Source organism: Vanellus vanellus (assembly GCF_965231255.1).
Source record: "Vanellus vanellus genome assembly, chromosome: 8".
Lineage (NCBI taxonomy): Eukaryota > Metazoa > Chordata > Aves > Charadriiformes > Charadriidae > Vanellus > Vanellus vanellus.
This window is the reverse complement of record NC_138913.1, coordinates 29,387,664-29,414,161: the sequence shown is the minus strand read 5'-3', so window position 1 is coordinate 29,414,161 and position 26,498 is coordinate 29,387,664. Positions and strand designations below refer to the sequence as shown.

The following is a 26,498-nucleotide window of genomic DNA, read 5'->3' as shown; positions in this document are numbered from 1 at the left end:
CAGCAGTTACCTGGATATTGCAGTGGGTTATCCGGTTAGTGGATGGCTTTCAAGAATAACATTTTAAGTCAGACCTCCTAGAACCTCAAAATAGCAAAGCATTACAACTTAAAGACTTTAAATTGTAGCACCGTCACTGAAATCTGGTTCTTCAGATGGAAGACAAAGCAGAATCTTGAAAGCGATGTAACTCAAGGTTTCAAAATTGAAACAAGTCATTCCAGAGCCCTGTTGTGGCTTACTGTGGGCAGTAACACACAGCGATTTCTTTCAGCTCTCCTATCAGGAGCAGCCTGGCAAACACTACAGCTACGGCTTCTGATAAACGTGGTTCTCTGACACCAATATTTGAAAAGATGTTTTGCTTGAAGCTCTTCTCACCTTTGGACCATTTGTAATGTCTCGTTCCCCCGTGAACTTCCTTCTGTCTCATATTGCAAGCTAATATTCCCCGACATCACAGCACTTACACAACCCATTTTCTATAGGGCTCCCTGTTTCCACAAAGCTTGTATTACCCTTATTACCTTTCAAACTTGCGGGCTTTGCCAAACACACTGTGACTAAAGTCCACAAGCTCAAGTTATTGAAGGGTGAAGAGCATACAGGCGGACACGATGGCCACAGACTCTGTGCCCGTCAGAATGGAGAGTGCAGTACCAGAACTGCCCTACGCGTTCAGCTCCAGGTAAGAGACGCTCCGGGTATGAACACATCCTTTTTAATTACTGCTGTTTCTGCCCAGCAGTTCGTTATGTAAAATGTCTCCCAAGGCAGAATTCAATCCCACTTCAGAGAGAATACACGCCTGAATACTTCTTCAACCCTTCTGCACAAGTCTTCATGGTTTTAAAAGGAATTCAGCCCTGGAAGACTATCCTGATTCCACATCTGTTGTACACGACGTTTTCAACGCTGCTAGCGGCCATTTTCAGAACTTTCCTTCAACAGAAGGATGAACTGCTCGAGGAATGCAAGTACTCATGATCCAATATGCTTTTTTTTACAGGTAGGAAGGGGAAGGAAGTACACAAAAATATCTACGCTGTAACACTTCAGGAGGCCGAAACAGTGAGACGGTGACAAGCTCCCACAGATGCCAACAGCACATCCGATGGCTTTTTGCCCCCACCACACCCCCCCCCTTGCTCCTCTTTGGCAGCTCTGTTGCACGCACAAGCGCAGATAGAGGCATCCCGGTAACAGCTACGCTTTCACCCACCAACCTCTACCTGCTTCACAAGGCAACCACACACCCTACAGAATACCAACGGATGTCAGGACATACGTACCCAAATGACAACACGAGGAGGTTACACACACACTACGCTCTACAAATTTCAATAGAGCAAGATTTCTCCTCCAATCTTAATATCTATTTATATCAAACTGTTTGTTTCCATGCCACAACCACACAAGTCTATTTTCCAAAGCAACGCAGCTCGTGGTTTCAAATTCAAGCCTAATTTTAATATATTCTGGAAGCGATTCAACCTGACGCTGCTAAAACAGGGAATGCTGCTCTGGTTTTCCGACACTAGAAATGCACACACACCTTTAAACAACAGAAAAGGGCAGAGAGCGGTACAAGTTGGGGACAGCGCTATTTCCCTGCGTAACACCACCGCTAGAATCCAACCAGCAGCAGCAAATAGCAACAAGTCAAAGGCTCTTCGCTCAGTAATCTGTTTAACTTAAATTAAAGCTGAAAGCGTAAGCAAATGTGAGGTGAAACTGGGGAAGAGAGACAGAACTGATTTAACGTTTCAAACTCTATCAACTGCTGAAGGGCAGCAGTTAAAATTTGAAATACAAGTAGTGATTTTAACTGCATGTAAACGAAAGTGTACTGTAAATTATGAATTATTTTTTTTTTCCTGCAGAAGTGTATGGAATAGCAAGTTCTTTACGAAGTACAGTACTCTGGACATCAACCTCTGAGAGCTGCTACTGAGTATTTTTTAATGTATGTTGTTCGATTTTAGGTCTCTCAGGAGACTTTCTTAAAGAAATAGGATTGAACGACAAATATAGTGGATTTTTAAAGCTGATATTCAGAAATTTGCTACTTTTCCCCTGATTCTTTAAATTCAAGTATCTTCCTTTGAATTTAGCTCAGACTAGAAGCAGCTCTTTTCTTGATTTTTATTTTTTTTTTTAATCATAAACTTTCTTCTACAGAAACAGAATCCTGATTTTGGGAGGTTAAATACTTTTAGCAATTAACTTAAATACTGTGCATTTAAGGCATGAACTTAAAACTTGTAACAATTTTCACAAGGCTGTGCTTTTAAGAATCAACTACCCAGAACAGCAAATTCAATGCAATTTTAAAATGGTACCTTGGGAACAACTGAGTATGCTCCAGGTTGTGGTATGCTATGTCTAATATGAACAAGAAACCCTTCAACTTGGTTAACACAAAGCTCATCATACACACTTAAGCCACCTAAGTATGCCTACTGCTTCGCATGGACTAAGTTCTCAGACTCTCTATTCCTCCACCTCCAAAATGTACTGAAGAAGTCCTAAAGGGTCCCCAACTTGCACTCAGCTCGGCCAAAAAACATGATGTTTAACATCTCATAGGTTTCCTCCTGGCTACAACTCAACACAAATCTGCACTGCAAAACACATATTTTGACTCATACTAGAAAAGTCGTGTGTACTACAAATACCCTGAGGGCAGCGGCAGTCCCGAGGGGCACCAGGTGAATTCATGGGAAGGTCCTTCTCCAGGGCTTCCGCTCCAGCACCCCCCCTTCAATTAATAACAAATTAAAGAATGTTAAAATGATAATGTTGGAGGTAGCCAAGAGTGCTGAAAGACTCCTTTTAGTGACCTACGATGATACGAACAACACTCAAAGCATTGGTAAAGTTAATAAAATGACGACATTAATCTTCACTTACACTATGACTTTGTTTCCAGTGTTTTTCATGGGTGGTTTGTTTTCAAACACTCCTTCCTTATACATAAGAAAAATTTTAAGTGGTTAAGAAAATGAAATGGAAGCAGTCAGGTTATCTTGAACAGCATGATCGGTTGTTTTTAACAAAAATGTACCTTGGCCAGAACGTACTAAATGAGTCAGGGCTCTGCACAACTCAAACGCACTGCGTCTGTTCCTGGAATAATACAATTCCATTTGTTTTGCACAGAATTTTCTCCTTCACAGGAAAAGAACCATTAAACAATGTGTTCTTTAAATCAGAGGTGAAACCCGTGTGTTTTCTTCCTCTTCTGATGTAAGATGATCTAGAAGATTCACAAGAAAGTCTATTTCACACCATATAAAGGCAGAAGAGATGTGTCAATCACTGGCAAGAGATGCAACGCCAGCTTTGAGAAACAAGCCAAGCAAGACACTTCCCAAAGTTTAGTGTGATTGGAAACCTCCTGTCGGAAAGTGAAGCATTACAACCGCATAAAATAATTCTTCTGTAGAGCAAGAAACACACCAAAGAAACCAAATTCCAGCTAAGTCTCCCCGTCTTTCCAACAAAAAACTTCCTCAGGTGGTGTTGATTCCCAGATTCCAATATCATAGAACCACAGAACTGTTGAGGTTGGAAGGGACCTTTAAGATCATCAAGTCCAACCATTAACCCACCCTGACAAAACCACTTCTAAACCATGTCCCCACATACCACATCTGCCCTTTTTTTAAACACCTCCAGGGATGGCGAATCCACCACCTCCCTGGGCAGCCTCTTCCAATGTTTAATAACCCTTTCAGTGAGAATTTTTTTCCTAATATCCAATCTAAACCTCACCTGACATAACTTAAACCCGTTTTCTCTCATCTTATCAATTGTCACCAGCGAGAAGAGGTCCCTCCTTTCAGGGAGCTGTAGAGAGCGAGGAGGTCTCCCCTCATCCTCCTTTTCTCCAGGCTGAACACCCCCAGTTCCCTCAGCCGCTCCTCATGAGACGTGTGCTCCAGATCCCTCACCAGCTCCGTTACCCTTCTCTGGACATGCTCCAACACTTTAATGTCCTTCTTGTGGTGAGGGGCCCAAAACTGAACACAGTACTCAAGGTGGGGCTTCACCAGTGCCGAGTACAGGGGGACGATCACTGCCCTAGTCCTGCTCAACACACTATTCCTGATAATATCCCAAATATAGTACAGATACATATTTTTGTTCATACTGGTAAGGAGACGCACATCTTTAATCTTCATGAGTGTCCATTTAAAGAAGGAATGAAGGCGAATTATCCACAAAAAAGTCTAAATGTGAAAGAAGCTAAACTTTTATGGCAACGACAAGCAACTTAATACACAGGGAAAGTGTAAACTGCAAATAGGAAAGACCAACTGGGTGGCCAACATGAAGGATATAGAGAAGTACGAACAAGTGACACCTTTTGCCCAGGGCTTGTGATCTTTGTACTCCCAAAGTTATTAGAGCTTCCAGAGAGCTACCTTTAATTTTGGCAGCTGATACCATTTTTTTTTCTTCTAAGCTCTCCTCTTTGGCACAGAGCACTGCACATAATGGAAGACTCAGGCCTCCAGACGCTCTCTAAAGCATTAGATGATACAGCATTAAAAAAACCACATTATAAATTAATGCATTTCATGAACATGCAGGTAGAAGCTTTGTCACTACCCAGGGCATGTTACAACTTTGCTCTGGAGTGCACTACAGTTAGGTGAAAGAAAAAAAAAACTCTCCTAAGGGACCTGGAGTGAACTCCTGGCACGCAGGGATGAGTTCTGCCTTCAGACTATCTCTTTATAAAAGATGCGGCGTTGAGATCTCAAGAGGAGAGTTTCCAGCCATATCAATTTACAAGCTATGGAACAAGTACTCACTGAATCGGTTGAAGAGCACTTCAAAGCCTTAATGAACAGTTCAGACGAAAGACCCCAGACAAGTTCTGTGGCGTAGGAGAAACTAGTCAAATAACACTAAACAAGCAAATTCCAATCTATTTGCCTCCTGCACTGACGATGCTTTATTAGGATCAAACTTGCCCTTTGAGAGTCTGACCTAACAGGTCAATACCAGCTTGGGAAAATGGGGAAATAAAAGACGTTCCTGGAAACCAGTCTCACCCTCTGAACAGCCTCTTTCACAGGACAAAGGTAGGCAGGTCCAGGTTTTCTCAGTTTTTATGTAGTACTAAGTAATTAAGTAGTAAGTTCAGAAAAATCAAGGCTTCTTGATTTCCGTTAGCACTCGTCTGGTTTGCAATAATGGCCAACACCTTACTAGAAGGCTCAAAAATATCAGGGGAGGAAAGCAGGAAGGGCTGCTGCAGTTACCACCAGGACCAGTCAACTATCTCTGCTTTTTGAGCCTTTGGGGAATAGGATCAACCCTAGGGCAAGGGAAAAACATAGGAAAAAGGCAAATGGACAAGGCTGCAAACACACTCCTCTCAGAGCGGGAAATACTCGCAGATCTAACTATTGCCTGATGAGTGTGTCGGCGACAACATTCATCTTCTCCAGGATATGAAATGAGAAAACGGACAGAACATTATCCTCCGTCCATGTTATCAGGAAGGTGATGGTTCTTATAAATACATTCATATGAAGAAGGAACACAAGAAAGAAGAGATCCATTATGATATATAGCTGCTGTTACATCTGCAGCATGACCTTTCTTCACAAGTTTTCTTGATGAGAAGTACTCAGAAACCATTATTTGAATGGCATAATAGCCCTTCTTTGGCACCCTTCCTAGTGTAGCAGAGGACTTCTACAAGTCAGCATACATGAGCTGCCCATGGCAGTCCCATGTATACTACTTGTTGGGATTTCTTGGGCACGTCCAGCGGACAGGGAGGTGTTTAAGGCCAAGCTGGATGGGGCTTTAAGCAACCTGGTCTAGTGGGAGGTGTCCCTGCCTATGGCAGAGGGGTTGAAACTAGATGACCTTCAAGGACCCTTCCAACCTCAACCATTCTCTGATTCTATGATCACTTAATCCACTCGCTTTACCATGCTGCACAACCCAAACTTGCTATGATCTATACAGCCTGCAATGGTAACACCCAACACAAAGCCACTCGTGAGCCAGAACGCTGGTGTTACTCTGCAGGGGTGAAGGCTTCTATCCAGTGGCACAGTAGACAACTGCACCAACTAACATCACGTCTAGACAATGTTCCCAGGTTGAGGAAGGAGATTATCCCCCTCTACTCTCACGGGACCCCACCTGGAGTACTGTGTCCAGCTCCAGGACAAGAAAAACACAGACCTGGTAGGGTGGGTCCAGAGAAGGGCCATGAAAGTGATCCGCGGGCTGGAAAACCTCTCCAATGAAGAAAGGCTTAGAGTGTTGACTTTGCTCTGCCTGAAGAAGAAAACACTCCAGGGAGACCTTATTATGTTTTTTTAACACTTAAAGGGATCTTAAAAGAAAGAGAGAGATATTTTTTTTTTTTATCATGGCCTGTACTGACAGGACAAGGAGCAACAGTTTTAAACTGAAATTGGACATCAGGAAGAATATTTTGTATTTGTTTACAGTGAGGGTGGCGAGACACTGAAACAGGTTGTCCAGAGAAGCTGTGGATGCCCCATCATTGAAAATGTTCAAGGCCAGGCTGGATGGGGCTTTGAGCAACCTGGTCTGGTGAAAGGTGTCCCTGCCCATGGCAGGGGGGTTGGGCTAGATGGTCTTTAAAGGTCCCTTCCAACCCAAATGAGTACTGTTATAATATGAAGTTCTAGTTTGGGCACAAGCGTACTGATCATATTTGCCATGTCCAGGTACTCTCCTTCCAAAGGGTTCCTTCTATTACCAATTCCAGATTTAAAGCTGTAGCAACTACTCTAATATCACAACAGCCAGTGCAATGTCTTAAGTTTCTCAAGCTCTGATCCTGCTGAGAAGAAGTGGTTTTCCTCTCAAGAAGGTTATTCTTCCTCACAGCACCTGCTGAAACAATTTCAGGTCATATTTTTCAGAAGATCTGGATCATCCCTAACCTCCTCCCCACGATTTTCTATCGCTCGGGGTACTGCTGTACTTTATTTTAGCTATACAGACAAAGCCTTTTTCCCTTGTTTCTCTTCCATGACCCTCAGGCTCCTTTCTTGCCTTCAGCAGCAGAGATACTTAAGTCAGTTTAATAGTTCTCATACCCATCTTGCTTTTGTGGTCCTGCCCTACTCCCGTGTTTGTGCCAAAACAGCAGTGTGTGTGTGGTCACAGAAAGAATGAGATCAAGGGAAAAAGTCTGGTTAAGGGAGAATTTTTGCAGGTTTTTTCTTTTCCAAGCGGATCAAATTCCCAACTTATTACATGACCCAGCTGCACGCACAGCTATCACAGCCAGGGTACGAAGACGAAGCCGCTTAATATTGGCGCTGCAAATGAACTGCTGTAAGAAGTGGGGATGTTTATAGTTATTTTCCTAGCAACATTCTGCTGCCCAAACCAATATTATTTCACAGACAAGTATCAGCAAAATCTATTATAAACTTTGTCCCTATAGATCCTTTTAAAAGCTGAGAAATTCTCCACAGACAATTATGCGAATACCATTACTCCCTTAAGACCACGCTCCAGTTCCCCGCAGCCAGCAAACGTTTCTCTGCAAAGGGAAGGGCTGGAGAAATTAGGATGTGTGCTGTGTCAAAGACACAAGCCACGACAAGGGTGGAATGCAGCTTTAAAAGTGGATTGGAAGCCCCATTTTGGTAAAGCAATCGGATAATGGCGATGCAAGGCAGCTAAATTAAGATGTGTTCTCACAAATGTTGCCTTGTCATTTAATCCAACACTATAAAAAGTAAGCGTGCTTGGGTAGTGCTGTACAGATGTCAAACTGCCCTAGCTTACAATCATTTTGGGGCTCACAAGAGCCATGGCATTTGTGGCCTCTGAATGAGGACAGAGAACCATGAAATAACAAAGCGAAGGGATCACGGGTTAAGGTAACACTGGTGAATGATGTTTTTTTTTTTTTTTTTTTTAAATAGAGGACACCCCTTTGCTGCTTGCTAGAAGTCACTACAAGAAAATTCTTGCCTTTATATTAAGAGGACTACTACTTTTGTTAAGGCTACAACCATTTCAGCAGACACAGTTCTAGCTAACACCATCATGCTAAACAGTAGCTACCAACATCAGAGTGGTTTAGGTTGGAAGGGACCTTGAAGACCATAGAGTCCCAACCCCGTGCACCGGGCAGGGACACCTCCCAGCAGCCCAGGTTGCTCTAAGCCCTGTCCAACCTGGCCTTAAACACCTCCAGGGATGGGGCAGCCACAGCTTCTCTGGGCAACCCTCACAGTGAAAAATTTCTAATATCTCATCTAAATCTCCCCTCTTCCAGTTTGAAGCCATTCCCCCTCATCCTATCACTATATGCCCATGTAAAAAGTCCTTTCCCAGCCCTCCTGTAGCCTCTCCAAAGGGGCAGCATATCTACTTTTCAGATGTCCTCTCTGGACTTGACAGGGAGGAAGAATGCTATGGAATGAAAGTGTACCACCTCAGAGGCTCTCCTAAATAAATAATGGAAGTGTCTCGTGACTATGAGAGTAACTGTCACCCTGGATCTAGGAACGCCCACAAGAACGTGCAAGAGGAAAGAGCAGGAAAAGCACCAGCAGCAAATCCTCACCATTCAGCCCTTCGTGAATCCCATTAGCAGAAACACAAACCGTTGCAGCACAGATCAAGCTCTGCTGGCCGAGTCGATGCCAAGACAGATTTCCTCGCAGGCTACCCTGCTCATAAAGCACTTACTACATCCTTGGTACCCCTCCCGCCCGACAGCTCAGCCGTACCAGGCTGAGTAGGAGGTAAGGATTTGTTAGGCAGGAAAGGAGGCTGATTGCACACCACCTGTGTTGATTACTCCCAGCCTGTACCTGGCTCACAACAGCGACAAGTCAAACCTTTTTAAGCTCAACTGATTTTGTTCGAGCAGCAGGTACGGTATGGGACACTGCCAAAGCACACCACGAACAACGCGCAGCTAAGGGATACCACAGCATCCATCCCAAAGTGCCACTTCAGACTGTTTCAAGAAGTAGGGACCCCTTTTTTTTTCAGTTACTTTTATTCCAAATCAGGGTGGCTTTAAGAAATTCCTCCCCTTGAAGTGAGCGTGAATCTTTTTCTAAGTGGTTTTCCCCATAAACTTTTTTGTATTATTACAAGCATCTGATTGTGTGAGAAACATATCAAGAATACTAGAAGTTTGCTTTCTTTAAGCAATATATTTTTCTTAAAAATGGTACAGAATAAATGGGTTGCAGAAAGATTCAACAACAAAACTTAGCAGCTTCACCAATTCCCACTGTCCTCTTTAAAATTAGTATCTTTAAAAATTAGTAGCCGGGCAAAAAAATTTAAAACAAGTTGAAATTCTTATAGAAACCTCTTTTTTTTTTAAGAAAGAATTAAGGAATTTTTAAGGTGAAAAACCAAAGGCAATAATAAACCAAGCTGAAATGGCAAAAAAACCCTGATGACGCTGTACAGCTGTAGTGCTGTGCAGGGAATTCAGCAAAACTATTGTGAGCTACTAGAGAACTCTTACAATTATGAATGTAGAGGAAGGGATGTATGTAGAATATATGTAATATATATGTAGGTTATGCCTAATATGGTTTTCACCTATACTTACCTTGTTTCTTGAGTCTACCTATCATGATTTAACTCACTCCAAGAACATATTTCTTGAAGAAAGATGCTATATTTGTATAAATGAAGTTCCAAATGATAATTCTCATGCTTCTGTAGCAAAGTTTAAGGACGGCAAAAACTATGCCGTCTTCTGCACAGCCTATCTTCAGCCATGCATGTTTATAAAAGATTTTTAAGATGCACTGCAGGTGCCCTTTTCAGCAATTTGCAGGGGAAAAGGCTGCAGATGGAAATAACAATTACATGCTAGGAGAAAAAAAAAAAAACACAAATAGTTTTTACTTAGAAGAACAATAAGCAAAAGTATTCAAGACACAGAAAGTGAAGTCGCTGGTGGAAAACACATGCATTTTTCTTCCATATAAGATTTCTGTTCTCTCTGGCTGAAGGCAGCATCCAAATTGCTTTTGCTTTTTAAGCAGTATCCATTTGCATATTTTGGGGAGGAAGGGTTTGTTTTTAAAGACAGATTTGATACACTCAGCACAGTCCAAACAAGTGGACACAAAACCCCCCTTCCTTTACGTAAACATACCTTTAACAGTTTTGACAAAAACTTGTTTCTCTTTACTGGGGTCTTTTTCTTCTATTAGAATCCCATGGAAAATGCGCCCAAACGTGCCTACGAAGAGAACATACAATTAGTATTACGTGGTAAAAATACACTGATAACGTGAACAGAATGTAATAGCTATTATGAAAACACCACTTTAAAATGATTCAGCCCCAGCAGAAAGTTAGGAACAGCGACCGTTAAGGCAAAAGTCCTCAATTCACTATGAAGTCAACAATATATAACCCAACCGCCTCTCCAGCACCAGATGGATTCAGAACTATACACAGTAAACGCTGCAAGCTTAGATAACTAAAACTTAGGGGGACAAGCGTGAGAACGAACTAATGACAGCAGCAGAATCCAATTAAATTAGGTATCGATATTGGTGATGGGTTTATTTGTGGCAGTTCAGGCTGTCAACTGGCGGCAGTAAAAACTCCAGCTCCATCCGTTTCTCATCCAGCAGGTCTGGAATTCTCCAGTAAAAACATTTCTCACAAAGATGAAATCTTTTTGGAAGTGTTCACAGGGAAATACCGGTTTCAGCAAAACTGTACACATGGAACAGTTTGAAAAAAAAAAAAACAAAAAAACCAGTAGGACATTATTCAAATGTTTCACCTCAGCTGGAAGGTGTTGGGTTTGTTTGGGTTTTTTTTTCTAGTCTCTCCAACATTTTTCCATTCCCAAAATTTTAACCAAGCTATTACAGGAAGAGGAGCTACATTGAACAGCTGGAGTAACAACAATTACAGTGTGGTAGCACACACAGAATTAACTTTTTGTACAACTCAGGTTGATAACGCTTTTCTGTCCCGCTATTACCGTGACACCAACGTGCACATCATCTCCACACAGTCTATTCATATGCTGCATCCCTTTCCTGTTGATTTTTCCTGTCTGATTACGTTGAAAGATCATTGATGGGGACTGCCTTAGCCTGGCTGTACATCTTCTGGCATGAAATGCGGGTCTTATTTGGTTCCCGGATATTTAACAAGGACAGCGCAACACTTCTATCATCTACCCTGGGACTGCAAGTAAACCCTGCAAGACAGGGATCTTCAAATTCTAATCGCATCAAGAAGTGGTTTAACTACAGACTACAGGCAACTATAAATACACAGCACGAGGTATTTAGCAGTAAACTAAAAGCCTCCTATCTTGGTTCTTGAAGACATCATAAGAGTGCCTTAAATACCTATTTCCAATATACAGATATATGTGAAAGTCAAGGGAAAGATGTACTGAAATGTGTTATGGTATCAAGGTGTCTACCTATTTGTAAATGCTGGAATTAAACAGAATGGAGAAGCATGTAAAAGCAGTTATGACTAGAAAGTAATTTGCATGCAATCCAATATCTAGACATAGTAAGACTGTAACACAGCATGCCTGTGTGGTCCATGGTTTGGGGTTTTCTTGTTTTGCTGGTTGTTTTTTTAACAGTACTCTGAAAGACAGATCTTAGCAGGAATTACGGGTCACCAGTGTGCCATAAAATTTAGAGACAGCACCATGAACACAATACTTCTGCCTCACTCTCCGCTGGACTTTTTACAAATTATGCTGTTTGTATTCCAGACTGGACATATAAGCCATTTCTCCACCTAACCAGAAAATGGTGAAGGTCCACTTACTGTTAACATATCTTCCATTTGCTGAAGCATAGCTATTCCATCAGAAACTTTTTATTTTTAAGACACCTACATTTTTGTCTTACATCTAGTGCAATATGAGCTTGAAGCACGTTCAGAATCAGGCGCCGCACAAGCCCAGCCATACCAGAGGCCCCTACAGATCCCTCTTTGCACACTCTCAGACCTGGTGCTTTGCATCTGCCTACTGGTTACACCACAGCAGAACCATAATCACCTAAATTATTAAAAAGTTACAGTAGTTTAAGTTATGGAAGCTACTTGAAGTTTATAATGAATCTCTGGCCGAGATCTATAAAATACGTTTAAGTTCCATTGGCAGCACTTAGGAATTCTTGAAAATTTTACGCAAACGTTTCTATTACTCGCTTCTTCCCCTCTGAAGCTCATTTGTTCTTAGATGAGAGAGGCTCAGTTCTGCTACAATCCTGAATTAAAATTGGTGATTGTTCATCGAGATCTGCCTTCTAGTCCTCTGACTTTTGAAGGTTTTGACAGACTCAAATAACAGCTGGAGACCAAAATCAAGATGCCAGTATTAACCGGGTCCACCTTGCATTCAACGGCTGTTTAAGCCACATCTTGCAGAATAGAGTGGCTCTGTCACTCGGTGCTAAACATCTGAAGCGTAGCTGCGGCACTGAGTCACTTCTCATCACGGGATGACTCCTAACATCACAGCTACAGGCAAGAGACAGCACAAAGGAACACAAAGCACATCCCGCATGCGAAGGAAGCTTTTTGCCGAACCGACATTGGAGTTGAGCACAAAGCTACCTCCTTAGAGATTTAGAGGCACACATTAAATGGGGAGTGTTAGCATCCTCCCATTGTTTTTCAGACAGTAACACAAAGCTTTTAGCAGTTCTACCTCCAAAGGCTGAGTATGTCAGATCTCTAGCTTTGGAAAGTTTGATTTTCTCATGAGGCTCAGGGAACACAAACTTGGAAGTTGCAGCACTAAAGATTACCGACAAAACACCCTAAAAATTTAAGTCTATTTCCCAAATTCAACACCAACAAGAACCAACTAAGATTGTACATGAACACTTCCAAAGTAAACATTAAACAAGACAAAAGAATCAGGTAATCTCCAAATTTTTCATATCAGAGCTGTGAATGTTGCATCTGCTGATTGGATTTCCAAATCAGAAGCTATTAAATTGAGATGAGTTTAGACGACTAAAGTTTTTGTGGGCTTTGGGGTTCTTTCCTATTATTTTTTTTTTTTCTTAAGAGAAGCTCTCCTGCAGTAACTTACATAAGTGAGTTACTCTGCCACTTACAGCCCCAACTGATGACCTCATTCCCCAGCCATCTGACCCTTTCCTTTATTTAAAGGACCAGATTATTAAGACAGACAAGCTGAATGATTTACTAAGCATGATTAGTCGCTCCCCCGTTCTAATGAATTCTGGAAACTGCTTTCCCCACCCCACCCCCCACCCCAAATGCAAACATCATTCATCATTCTTCTCCTCCAAAGTTACGAAGATCAGAAACGTCATCCATGATTAATTTTAGAAAAATCCAGCTATTAAAAAAATAATAATATATATATATACACCATGTTGCAGTTAACAAATGTCTGAGTCCTGTAAATACCTTCTTGGAGCACATCTTTTAGAGTTATCCTCTCCCTGGAGATGGCTATGTCCTTCACTTTAGCTTTTGCTTCCATTAGAGTGACGCTTTTAAGATCATTCTTCTCTATCCGTAACGTAGGATAACCTGAGGAGCCAGCAGAGCCAAACAAACCAATATAAATACCCTTATAATGAGAACTCAAGCACACCGCTTCACCTCAGCACCACCTACAGGTACAAAGCCATGCAAGCAGCGCGTACTTAAATAGATTATTTATTAATCTTAAAAAGATTATAGTATCAACAAACACTAGAGAAGTCATGTGAATATAATAATCCGCAGGAAGAAAGTCACACAGGAATTCTATGTAGTGTCATGTAATCAAGTCTCATTATTAACACCAAGTAAATAAAACTCCTCCTTACGTAATGAAGCTGATTAACACGACACTGCACTTCCCTGACAACAAGGAAATAAAGATCACGATTGGAGACTGTCAGATGACTTGCTGGAGTGAGGAAGATGCCTTACCCCAGCAGGACATAACCAAAACTACCAGTGCCCTCTTCTGGCACTTCTAGATATCTAGATACACTGATATAGTCAGAAAGGTTTGAATCGCTAGAGAAAAACCTTGAGAATTACTTTGATTACACTTTTTTTTTTTTAAATTTAAACATTACTGAAAACAAGATTAATACAATTGTGGAAGAACTAAGAATGTTACGGAAAATAAAAAGGCTGAGGAGGGACTTCAGGTGGCAAGAGGGAAAACCATCTCAAGAATTAGTTGTGTCCTAAGGCCTTTTTTAAGATTTTTTTTTTTAATATTCTGTAAGATTTTTTCTAATATTTTCTTTAATACTTTCTAAGCTTCTTTTTAATATTTTGATATATATTTGATATATATTTGTGTATATTTTACAATTAATGCTTCTACTAAGTAAGTTTTAAAAGCACTTTTTCTGCAAGGAAAGATAAACCCAGGTGACAAAAAATATCCCCTTTCTTTTTTAAGGAGATACAGTACAATTTAGAAGAAAGCCAAAACTTTCCTAAAGTTGCAAGAGTTCAATCTTAGGTAAACACCTGCTTCCACACAGGGGGAGGAAACAAGAAAACACAGTAGGGCTGAACAGTAACCATGACATTTGCGCAGTGCTCCGTCATGAACTGGTATCATCTGTGTCACTACTAAGTGCAATGAGAAGAAAATGGGAGACACTTTTGGGTCTTATTGGTTGCTTTAAAGAAAAAAAAAAAAAAAAACAGTCAAGTTGTTAATTTTTTTTTTTTTACCTAGCTCTAAATAAAAGGATCTGCATTAAAATTCCTACTCATTAGATCTCTGAACAGTGTCTTCAAGCTATTGAGCATTACAGAAGAGAAAATCACTGGTGGCAGATGAAAACAGGAGCCATTTAATTTACACTTTCTGAAAAGCTCAGGAGCACCAGAGTACTGCTTCAGCTTGGCAGCTCCCACTCTACGGAGAAAAACAGCAATTTGAGTTTACCAGGAAGACAGTTTGTTCCTCTGGCCAAGTTCCCCCATTTTTCTCACTCTGTACTATCAACCCTTACTTCACTTTAGATCTTTTAAATTAGACTCTTCAGCAGTAGCTTAAGCCAATTGAGTTTGGGCTAAGTCCTGCCTCCTTCCGATACTCAGTCGCGGAGACCCATACCCTCTAAGCACCAATCTTGGTGCTCATACAGCCAGGCTACAAGCCAGTTCAGAGACCCCAGTCAACCAAAAGCCCATCACTCTACAGAAGAGGTGAGTTTTTGGCTGGCTCAGCTCCCGGAACCGTCTTGCAGCCTAAGTGCCAGCACAAACGAAAGGCTCATGGTCAGTCCAGTGAGACTGAACTGCCAAAGGAACTGCACACCAAGTGTGTCTCTACACTGTCCAGCTTCCCCAAGGTCTAAAGAATCCCTTCCCTGGAGCGATGCTATATGGGATATTCCTCCACTAGGGAGGACAGACAATAGTTGGAGGAATAAACATTCTGCAGATAATAAATCTTCAAAAGAAATCACAAATATATCACCCTTGTAGAGCTTTGTCCCCATTCATTTCTTTTGCAGGTTGCAGCAACAAGATTAAAAAACTAAATCAGCAAGACCTCTATCCCCAAATACTCCAGCTGTATCCAAGAGGGTCTGTTGCAAGGGTCTGTAATTAGATTAACACTTACTGGTTACTGGCGTTGCATTGTTTGGTGTGTCAGCTCGCAAGTACTGCGTCGTCTGTGTGGAAGGTTGGGATAAACCTTGTGAGCTACTGCTGTCACTAATGCTGTTTTAAAACAAAAATGGACATAAACGTGACTGCTTGCCACTGTAATAAATTCAAAATTAACCTATCATAGTTAAAACCAGAAGATTTCCCAGGCTAGACTTTGAAAGAATGGCATTTTTAAAGTCTCTCACACATTAAAATGTATTTCAGGTAACTCAAAGATCTTAGCACTCCTGTGCTTGAGCATGAACAACTTCCTCCTATTTGTTTGGCAGGATTTGCTCTGTTTTCCAGTACTTCTTCCTCACTTTCGAAAAATCAAGGTGACAACACATTTATTGCAAGAACCACCCTGTCACACTAGAAACAACAAAACTACTGTATTCCAGGGAAGACTTGCATGCATTTGTTTCGTGGTACCAAGACCCCACTGAGAATCAATGACTACAGAAGTTTGAAAGCAGCAGCCTGAACCACAAGGAGAGGCACCCGTGACACCCTACAAAGCTCACCTAGCTTCTTCAGCCAGCGATCTCCTCTCACTTGCCCTGGGCAGGCCAGCTGCTAGCTCTATCTGCTGCCCTTTCGTTCCTGTGCTGGAGCAAATATCCAAAAGATATTTCCTGCTCGTTCGCTGCTGCAAACGGTTGTTTGCCTTATACCACTGTACCTGTCTCAGCTCTCTTTTACAGACCAAACTGCCCCAGCTTACTCTGTCATTCCTCCCTCTAAGGATACTTGTTGCCCCTTCCAGGGGCACCTACAATGTGCCTTTAAGATATTTTCTTTGGGTAAAAGGACCACAGCTGCGAGCAGTACTCAAGAGACAGGCAAATCATAGCTTAAACTGTAGCAGGATGTTTTCTGTCTTAGCCTCATAGGCAAAACCCTATAAAAAGAGTTGCTGTAGCCGTAAAGCCTGTAAACAGGAGAGAAAGTTTGCAGGCAAAGGCAGTACCTGTTACTGGCTCAGATGGCAGGGCCGGAAGAAGCTTTTTTGATCTCCCTCCCAAACACACACAAACATCCCCCCCCTTTTTTGAAACTTAAAAGCTTCCCCACTTCTGGTGCCTGTATGGGGAGAACAAAGAAGAGATTGTTTTGGGGTATAACCCTCTGCCTTGCCAAATAATCAACATTCCATTTGTTTCTTGGGCTGCTGTTGAGCACCAGCCAAGCAGCGCTAGCGATCCTTGTAGGATTTTTAGACGTGCTTGGTGATGCCTTCAAGGACCACCATTAGTTTTGAAGCAAGACTTCTTTCAAAGAAAAAAAAAAAAAAAGAAAGCCAAGTCAACTCTTCCCCATTATACCATAATCACAGACACACCTACTGAATTTATTCTTTAGAACAGAATCTACTCATTTTCACAACACAAACGTCAGGCTTACTGATTTATAGCTGGCCTCAATCTCTCTCTGGAAACCTTTTTATAAAGTTATCCCCAAATTCACTGTCTTCCAGGTGTAGGGTTCCAGCATGGTTTTTAGCACGGGGTTAAAAGCCACCATTGGTGGTCTAGCTACTCTGCTTTAACTTCCTTCAGTTTTTCAATGCATATTCTCCGCTGCTGGCAACTTCTTACTGCTTATTTTCACCGCTCGCACTATTGCGTCTAGAAGCTGCCTCAATATGATCCACTCTCCAGCGAGCTCCCCGGAAAGAAGCGTCCTGGCACCGTCACTGCACTAAACACACACCGATGCGGAACTCGCATTTTGTTTTCCTGCTATGGCTGGAAACTCCTTTTGTAATTTGATCACCTACTAGCCCTACAGATTCCTTTGGCTGGCTTCCTGCTGCAGGCAAGTTTGAAAAAGGAATTATTCTTTTTCTGTCTGTGGCAAGTTTGGAAAACTACTTTTTTGGTTGGCTTCATTCTGGTTTTTAGGTTTAACTTGCTCATGTTTATGAGCTTTCTTAGTTTCCTCACTTGCATACAACATCAGCTTTTTGAACGATGCCTTCTTGCTTTTAATAACCTCCCTTATTCCGCTGTTAAGCCATGCCAACTTTCTCTGGCACTTTTTCAAGTGCCTTTGATAGGAGGTATGCAAGCATTTGCTCTGAACTTTCAGTACAATGTTCTTACAATAGTCCATGTGCAGCCTGTAAACTCAGCTGCCTGGCTTTAGTTTCTATTTAACAACCTTCCTCATTTTTATTCAGTTCTGTTTCTTGACATTAAGAGCAACAGCAGTGGGTTTTTCACCTCTGTTGCTCCTGGGAGGCCATTAACCCTGACGATGTTATCTTCAATTCAGAACCCCTTTACAGCAATGTTTTGAGCTTGTTATTCAAAACCAAATCAAAAAGTTGTTTCTTCTCTCACAAGCTCCTTGACCAGTTGCTGCATCAAGCAGTCACTGATCATATGCATAACACTGAGGCTAAATCACAACACTGAACCAGTTTCTCATTCAAGCACTGAAAAATCTTTAATATCTACAAACCAGAGTATCAGCATCACATGAACTTTTTTACCTTGTACCTCCACAGAAATCAAGTACAATGGAGCGGACGAAAGGACATTTCACTACACTGCTAGGCTGAGACAGTCCCTCAAAACCTCATAGATAACACAACTCACACACTCTATAAACTTAACACTTTTCCTTTCTGAAGTAAAGCAAGCTGGACATCCTTTAACACCTTCTATTGTCTACTGAGGGTTTTTAATCAATTAGGCACAAATGAACCGAGGAAAACTGACAAGTCATTTGGTTAGATGATCAGGCCATTCCTACTTACTACACTGACAGCCCCCAAAAACCAAGTGGTCTGGGGACACCAGAGGAGAAAACAGCAGAAAGAAAAACAGAAAGAATCAGATGAACGGACAGAGAGGAAGATGAAAAGATAGAGCTACTGTGAGAGGCTGCAGGCAGGAACAGAAATGGTTCAAGATATCCTTTCAACAGGGGTGACCACCCACGGACCCAACTGCTTTCCAAAGTATTCCGTTTCAAAATTGCCTGCTTCGGAACAGTTGCATCTGATGCAGATGGATCACGCAGCCTCAGCAGAGCCTCAGTCCACCTGCTTTTTCAGCCTCCCTTCCACCTCGGTGTTTAATTCCCACTCAGCTGACCGGAGTGCCCTTGGGTTCACATTACAAGTCCTTTTCGCAGGCATAGGCCAATTTGGTTCTTCTGAATTGAAAATACATTTGGGAGACAGCCACATTTTCAGCTTTATAACCAACCAGTTGTAATCCCCAGACTTTACCCTAAGGCCCAAGTGAATACTGGTAAATCCATCGAAATAGAGAAAGCTGAAATTCAATCTGCTGTAGAAGTCAGTAAAAACCAAATATTTTCAGTGTGCCCAGGTATCTATCAAGTTTTCTTTCAATCCTGACAATCCCTGGGGACCTGCTTCTGTCCAAATTTCCCCACTGTGTGTCCTACAGGCAACTATTTGGGCAAAAACCCAACAGCCACAACACTCCAACCCCATAAACAGCTGAGCACCTGCAACTGCTGCCTTTCTGCAGCAGAGCACTTACAACTCTGCACAGGTAGTAATCGTTACACCCTGACATCAACAACAGAAATTGCAAGATACTACAGAGTGCTCATTTAGAGACGAGAACTCCTCCAAATCTGGGTAAATGCACTTGGAAAAGCCTGGATACGTACCTGTCATCCAACTCTATCCTTTTCATGCTGTGGAGATGCAAGACAGCTAATATTATTGCCACCAGGAATATAACAGCACAGCACACACCTACACTGATGTAAAACACACGGGTAGAAGTGGTGGGAGCTGCGTTTACAGGATCAACTGAAATAGAAAGGTGAAAAGTTACTGAAACTTTCTCAAAAAAAAAAAAACACACACAAAACCAACCAACCAACAACAAAAAAAAAACAAACAAAAAAACCAAAATGCAAACAAACCCCACAACAAATGACATTTTCTTAGTTCCCAGCAGGCTGACACGGCAGGAGGGCAGTGCTGCTGTCCCCAGACTCGCCCCTGGTGCCCTGCCACCCAGGTCCGGCAGGAGCCAGGCTGCAGGGGCAGACTACAGCAACCCTCTGAGAAGTGGGCACTACAGTTCCTGCTGCAGCAAAGCAGGGCGAGACCCAGCAAGTCACTCCATGCCTCCATTTATTTACTGGGACAAAAGGAAGGTTCCTACTGAAGGATAAAAGCTAGCCAGGAATCTCCCAAACGGTCTTGTTGGTCGTGCTGGTTCTACCTCGCACGACCCCTCGACTGTCCTCCAGAGCTCCCATGCTGCAAACACAGCAGGAACATGGAAAAACCCTCAGCTAAGCCCCGACGTAGCACGTGGCATAGACTTGCCAGTTGGGGCTATGTCCTGGTTTGAGCGACACAGGACTAATTTCTCTTCTAATACTTAGGAAGACTGCACTTATAGCAGACTCTGGTGTCTGAGTTTGTGAAAGTATTGACTTTATAGCCAGGGATGGTGTGTGGGTTTCAAGGTCTCGGTGTTTTCGAGCTAGCCAGGTGCAGGGATGAGGAGGAGCGAGACCTGGGCACTGCACCCAAACTGGACAACAGGGTGATTTCATACCATCAACATCACGTTCACTATAAATAAGAAAGTTTGCTGCGAAGTTTGCTCTCTCCCTTGGTGGCTGAGATCCTGAGAACTGCGTGCCCCAGTGCTGGACTCCTGAGCCCTTCCCTTCCTCCTGAAGCCATAGCACTCGCAGTGTCCCACATTTGTTGTCCACTGTTGGGAGTGCACAGCTTCCTACGGATAGAATTGGCTGAGTATAATCTTTGCATATCCTGTACTGGTATCGGGATCAATATTGGTTCTTTAGTGTTATTGATGTTAATTATCTAACCCTACTCTATTAAATCTGTTTATACTTCAACTCACAGGTTTCCTTGTTTTTCCCGATTCCCTCTCCCAAGTGGGGAGGGATCATCGGGTGATAGAATGATGGTCTAAACGACAATAAATTGTTATGGGTCTCTCAAACCATAACTGGCTGGAAGAGTAGGAGTCGCCTGCACACCAGGACACACACCAATACATAAATAATACCTAGGTGCAGTGGGATAGCAGTGCTCTCTCACTGACCAAATGGGCCAGAGCACACAACTTCAGCTTCTGTGATTTTAGGGGACGACAATTACGGCCCTCTGACCTGAATCTTAAGGCAGCAGTGTTAACAGGGCAGTTAACCCCCTCTCTCTCTCTCTCTCAAAAGAATCTCAACTGTGGCGAGTTTTATGGCAAAATTCTGCAATTGCAGAGGGTTGTCTGCCACGCTGGCCTTCAGCGGCTGCTGAGCAGCGACACAGGCAGAGGGACTGAAGGCATGAAGGGGCAGTAGCCCCAGCCATCACCGGTTTTGAACGATGCATTGTGGAGGAAAATTGCCCTGGAAGAGGCAGCAGGGGGTAAAGAGAAAAACGAAACAATGTGCTCCACTGCTTTCCAAAAGCATTTTGGCAAAAATGTTTACATTTTGGGTACTACAGAGGCTGAGCACAGTCAGTCAATGATATTTCCAGCTAGAAAAGAAGTGAGTAAAAGAAACTATCTCACTGTATTCATTTAGTACTGACAAGTTAAAAAAGCAAACCAGACAGGTCCTAAAGTCAAGAAAACAGATCAGAGTCATATACAGAAACCAGAGTCCCTAAGACGTGATTAAAAAAAGTTGTTAGGAGGTTTGGAATAGGTTTCTTCCTCTTCACTAGTGCATATTCAAAGTTAAAATAATTAACTACAAAAAAACTCCACTAAAATACTGGGTATAAGGCAGACTACCTGGGGAGTGTTTTCATAGGGAACGCTGTGAAAACAAAGAATATCACAAGTTTTTCATTTTTTACACCTGAAGTTGTACACTCAGAATTACTTACAGAGAGCCTTGCTGCTGTTTTTGTCAGATGTTGGAGATTTTACTTCTGGTTCAAGCTCTAAACAGATGAGAAAAAAACATTGGTATATATTTATTATTGTAGCCCTTCACAGGAAGTCAATTGCCTCATTTATGGAAAAACAAAGCTGCTCTTCTAAATATGTGAGCTGACTTAAGGATTGCAGTTATCTCTAGATTTCCATTTTAAATATGTAACCACTGTATAATAAAAAAAAAAAAAAATCACACTTAAGACGCGTGGGGCAGATATATTTCACCCCTAATACACATGCCCATTGAGGCCACACTTGAACCCATGGAATCTACCTACCTCAAAAACCCCTCCGGCTCGTCCCCCCCCAAAGTCCAAAGCAGCAAACAGCAGAAAAGAGGAGGTGCAGAGTATGTGAGTGTACACTATGACACTAAACAACAAAGCCCTCACAGAATCAGTTACTACAGGATACAAAATTTCTGGAATGTTCAATCAATACTACGCTGACCTTTTGGAAGAAATTCTGGCTCCAGCCTAATGCCACCCATCCTAGGAAGAAGTCAGAGATGCAGCCACAGGCACTGCGCCTTCTCAGCTGATGCTACAGTCAAGAGTGTTTTAAAACTGAGGGATGAAAGAGGTAATGCCTATTTAAATACTCATAAACATGGAACAAAAGGCACAAGGACAATACTCAGGTTCGTGTATGAAAGTAGTCCTTTAGAAAGGGGATAAATCTTTATTAAGCTTACTACAAGTCTGGTCACTAAGAGAAGCGCTGCAAACCAAGGGCAAACAGGCTGTGGAGATGACTTTAGATGAACCTCCCTTCATGGGCAGTCGAGGCAATATAAGGGATTTCTGTGGCTGCAAAGGTGCAGTCCCACTTCCACATCCCCCCTCCCACTCCCAGCTGGAGAGTCGCTTCCTCCCCAGCACAGCCCCTTCCGACTCCTTGTTCGGAGCCAGTTCAGCCTGATAAACTTGTGAAAAAATAATCTGGAGGAGGGAAAAATCTGAGGTTTTCTTTCTTTTTTTTTCTTCTCCTTTCTTAAACTTTAAGAGGAACTATTACAAATGCCTTGAGCAAAACTGTTAGCAAGTTCCTGCATATTTTTAACTTATGCGCTAAATTAAAATCAGAAATCCCCGGATGCTCTATACCAATCAACACACATCAAAAAAGTCATTGACATTTTTATGAACCCACAGAAACATGATCTTTGTAAGAATCACTTCTGCATCATTAAGGAAGTGGCGCTCTCTCACATACCCAGATAACTGCATAGTGCCTGTGGGAACCTCCCTCTACACATTCAGCAGCTCAATAAGCTATGAATGCCTAAGCAGAGCTAACTTCCCCCACTTAGAACATTTGCAAAAGTACCTAGGAAAACACAAAATAAAGGTAAGAGTGTCTTTTCTTCACAACATTATCAGCAAGACCTCCATTTCCACTAGAAAAAGAAATACACTTCAAATTAAGAATGATCTTTCCATAACGTCAATGCAAGGAACATGAGTATCACAACACCGTGTGCTAAAAAGCTATACTAGCTCTTTCACCCCCACCTTCCAGAGCTTCATCCTTAGACATTCATACTCAAGAGGAGCGACAACTCCCCTCTGAAAAACCAACGACTGTCCCCAAAGGCTCCAAGTAAACCAAACAGTGCCAGCAGTATGCAAATAGGGACATGGCCATCCTCAAACGCTGCCTGAGAACAGGACACCACAGCTATTTTTAAGGAGGGTACAGTTCTTGGGATTCTCCAAGAAAAATTTCTTCTGATGCCCATGAAAGTAATTCTAGGAAGCAGTAACAGGAGCTAGTAACAATCCAAGAATAAGCTGTCCTTGCAGATTCCCATATCAAAACACAGAAGAGTCCATCTGGGATTTCTGAAGTCTTCATGAGCTACCAAGATCCTATTGTACTCCAAGTCCCAAAGACTAACACCCACTTACATTCTCTAAATAGCCAATTTTCAGTTTATCCCAATTTATAAACTACGTAGATTTTCTTGGTAATTCTTAGAACCATTCAAATATCCAGAGTGCTGCAGTTTTGAGGAAACTAGTTTCTTCCTTCCAAACACAACAGAGAAAATCCTTTTTGCTATATATGCAGAAAGGTCAGTCAGTGCAGCAGGACACCTGGGGACTTTGTTCATCCATTACCAAAAGTCCCCATTTGTCTCTGAAAAGCAAAATTTTACCTGGTTTCTTCCCATCCCCTCCAACTTTCACCCTCGGGAACTGTTACGCGTGTACCTTCCCACTCCTTCTTCCCCATCATACTTTAACAAAAGCTTTTTAATATTTGAAACTTTGTGTCTTACTTTTGTAGCACATTTTCCTTCGTTTGAAATTTAAAACTGTGATGTTTTTTGAGGAATTTGTTGTCAAGTTGAGCTGCATTAGTATAGTGACCTCAGAGTCGAGTCTGCCAGTGCAGGAGAGTTCGACACGAAACACTGCAAGCAGAGAACAAGCAGGCGTTACAACGAAGTTTGAGCACTTTTCAGACATTGTGGTGAAAGAACATTTAAATAAAGGTCTTTTTAAACGATGTTTATAATGTACATTTTTAAACAACTTCTTTTTAAGAAATGCTACTTTAGTCTTCATGCCTTATAATTTCAGACAATTATTAAAGCATTAAAAGCCACAGATTTTAAATTATGTGAGTTACATTAAAAGTTTACAGATTACTAAAATTGTATTTGTGGATAAATGACCATTAGCCACCCATTGGCTTTGGAATTAAAGTGCTGTAACAAGAGAAAACTACTTTAGCACAGCAAGCCAGAAAATTTCGTTTTCCTCATTGGCTTTTCAAATGCTTTTTTCACAACCGTTCAGTTGAAATATTTTGGTCTCTGCAACTCTGACTGGGAGCAAAGCTCAAACTAATATGACATTATTTACTTTTTAGCTTATATACCAGTATTATTTATGCCAAGAGAGCAGACACAACCAGCCTGATTCTCTAGTGTCTGCTTTCACAAAAAAAAAGTGGTACAAAACCTAAACATCAATATATATTTTATTACCCTTTGACTATCTAACAGAATACAAAGAACCTTAGTTGAATGAGCAAGGAAGGATGACCACCTACACATTTCCTGAAACAAATAAAATTGTTTCTATAATAAATTCTATGGAGGAGCTAATACATACTCAAAATAAGTTTTCTCGGTTTTAAACTTACCATCAACTAATGTACTGACAAGTCATGCATCTCAAAATGTCATCTCTGTAGGACAGAGAAATTAAAAGCCGTGGATTTTAAAATCCATGCAATTGCTAATAATTTGTTGAGACGGAACCGGAACCTTGTGTGCGTACATATACAGAAAAAACATAACATTTCCTTTCCAGGAAAATCTCAATCCTCCACTAAACAAGAGGAAAAAATATTCCTCAGACTAATAGTCTCAATCTATAATACCCTTTTAGCAATGTTGTAACTGTTGCAGAAGGCCTGGAAACATATTATGTTTAATATAGAAAAATTATGCTCTTATGCAACACTACACACATTTTGGAACAAAAAGTACCACCAGAAAGCATTATCAGTACCAGCAGTAGCTGTGCACTTTTGGGGAATGGGGATTTTACCTGAAAGGGTGCGAGGAACTTCTCCTTGTAGAGAAATGTTGGCCTGGGGCATAGCCATAGCCATGGGATTATCCACCTGAAATCCCAGTTTATACTCAACCTGTAACAACAGTTGGGAGATGGAAAACATGTAAGAAATCTCTACAATAGTAAAAAGAAATGCTATATACCTTTTCAGAATTCTTCTTGAAATTAAAAAAAAATGTCTCTTATTTTCAAAGAATGCTGGTGACTTTAGGTGCCCAAATTTAAAATTTCTTATATGAAGTCTAAATATCAGACTGTTGTGACAGTTCAAATTAAGCAACTCAAAATAGAAGCCACTCTTGAAATCATGCTTGAAAATTGGGGGCAGAATTTAAAGTGCTACTGTATTAAAAAAGAAAACAAAAGAAAAGAAAAACACCACACCGCAAACTTGAAGTTACTTGTTCAAAAGGCAGTTTGTTAAAACCATAGGAATTCAAGAAATTCCCTTTCCTCTAGTCAGTTTTATAAATGACACAGCCAAAATTGCTTACTAACCATTTATTCAACTACAGTCACAATTTTGTTTCTGCTTAAGAAGTAGATTCCTCAAATATTCATTCAAAAAAGTAAAGGTCCTCTTGTAACTAAGCCATAAGTTGCTTTTAGAAATTCATTCTATCCCTCCGCACTCAATTGAATGAATTTGGTTTGATGTTGTTTTCCCCATTAGGGTTTTTTTTCCTCCTTTCTAAAACATAACAGGATGCATTTATGTTATCAATTTATTTTTCAGTCAAGATGCCAAGTGTAGAAACACAACCCAGTTCCTGGGCTCAGGTAATAAAATGCACTACGCCCATCCTACAGAGCTGGCCCAAAGGATGATAATCACGGTACTGGAAGCAGGGCTGCACAAGATCAAAAACTCCTATTCAAAAATTCAGACAGACCCACGGAAACTCGGGGCAGAGACAGCGATGCAGGTAGCTCACAGCTGAAGTTGTAAGAACAAGGAAACTCCTTCAAAGGTCCTATTCAAATTGGAAGCGATTGAACTGCCTGTGAAGGTGGAGTACAGTATCAAGTAGTAGGGCTGGTTTGCACTGTACCCAATACCATTGCAGGCCAAAATTCACATCTCTTAAGTTACACCTCAAAGGGAAGAACACTGACAGAAGGAATCTCCTACTGCAGTCTTTCCTACATAAGGACAGAAGAAAAACCATCGCTCAAGTTTAAAAAAAAAAAAAAAAGAATTAACATCTGGCAAAGACTAAACAGATCATTTCATATACAAAAACAAGTTGTTAAGCAACTGGAAATCCTTCAAAATGTAAGGGCATATGCAATCTTTATATCTTTATGACAGCTGTTGCTGCAT

The 26,498-nt window shown here is 41.5% G+C and overlaps 1 protein-coding gene across 1 annotated transcript in view; it reads right to left on the bottom strand.

Annotated features, from left to right (window-relative positions):
• The window catches only part of RYK (receptor like tyrosine kinase), a 65,257-nt gene that overhangs the window by 19,532 nt on the left and 19,227 nt on the right, over nt 1-26,498 (bottom strand). The window contains exons 3-9 of the mRNA XM_082487014.1: nt 25,148-25,247; nt 23,866-24,000; nt 21,530-21,586; nt 19,312-19,456; nt 15,626-15,726; nt 13,444-13,569; nt 10,160-10,246 (exon numbers count right to left, since the gene is read on the bottom strand). Of these exons, the coding sequence (XP_082343140.1) occupies nt 10,160-10,246; nt 13,444-13,569; nt 15,626-15,726; nt 19,312-19,456; nt 21,530-21,586; nt 23,866-24,000; nt 25,148-25,247 (751 nt within the window). The remainder of the gene's footprint in view (nt 1-10,159; nt 10,247-13,443; nt 13,570-15,625; nt 15,727-19,311; nt 19,457-21,529; nt 21,587-23,865; nt 24,001-25,147; nt 25,248-26,498) is intronic.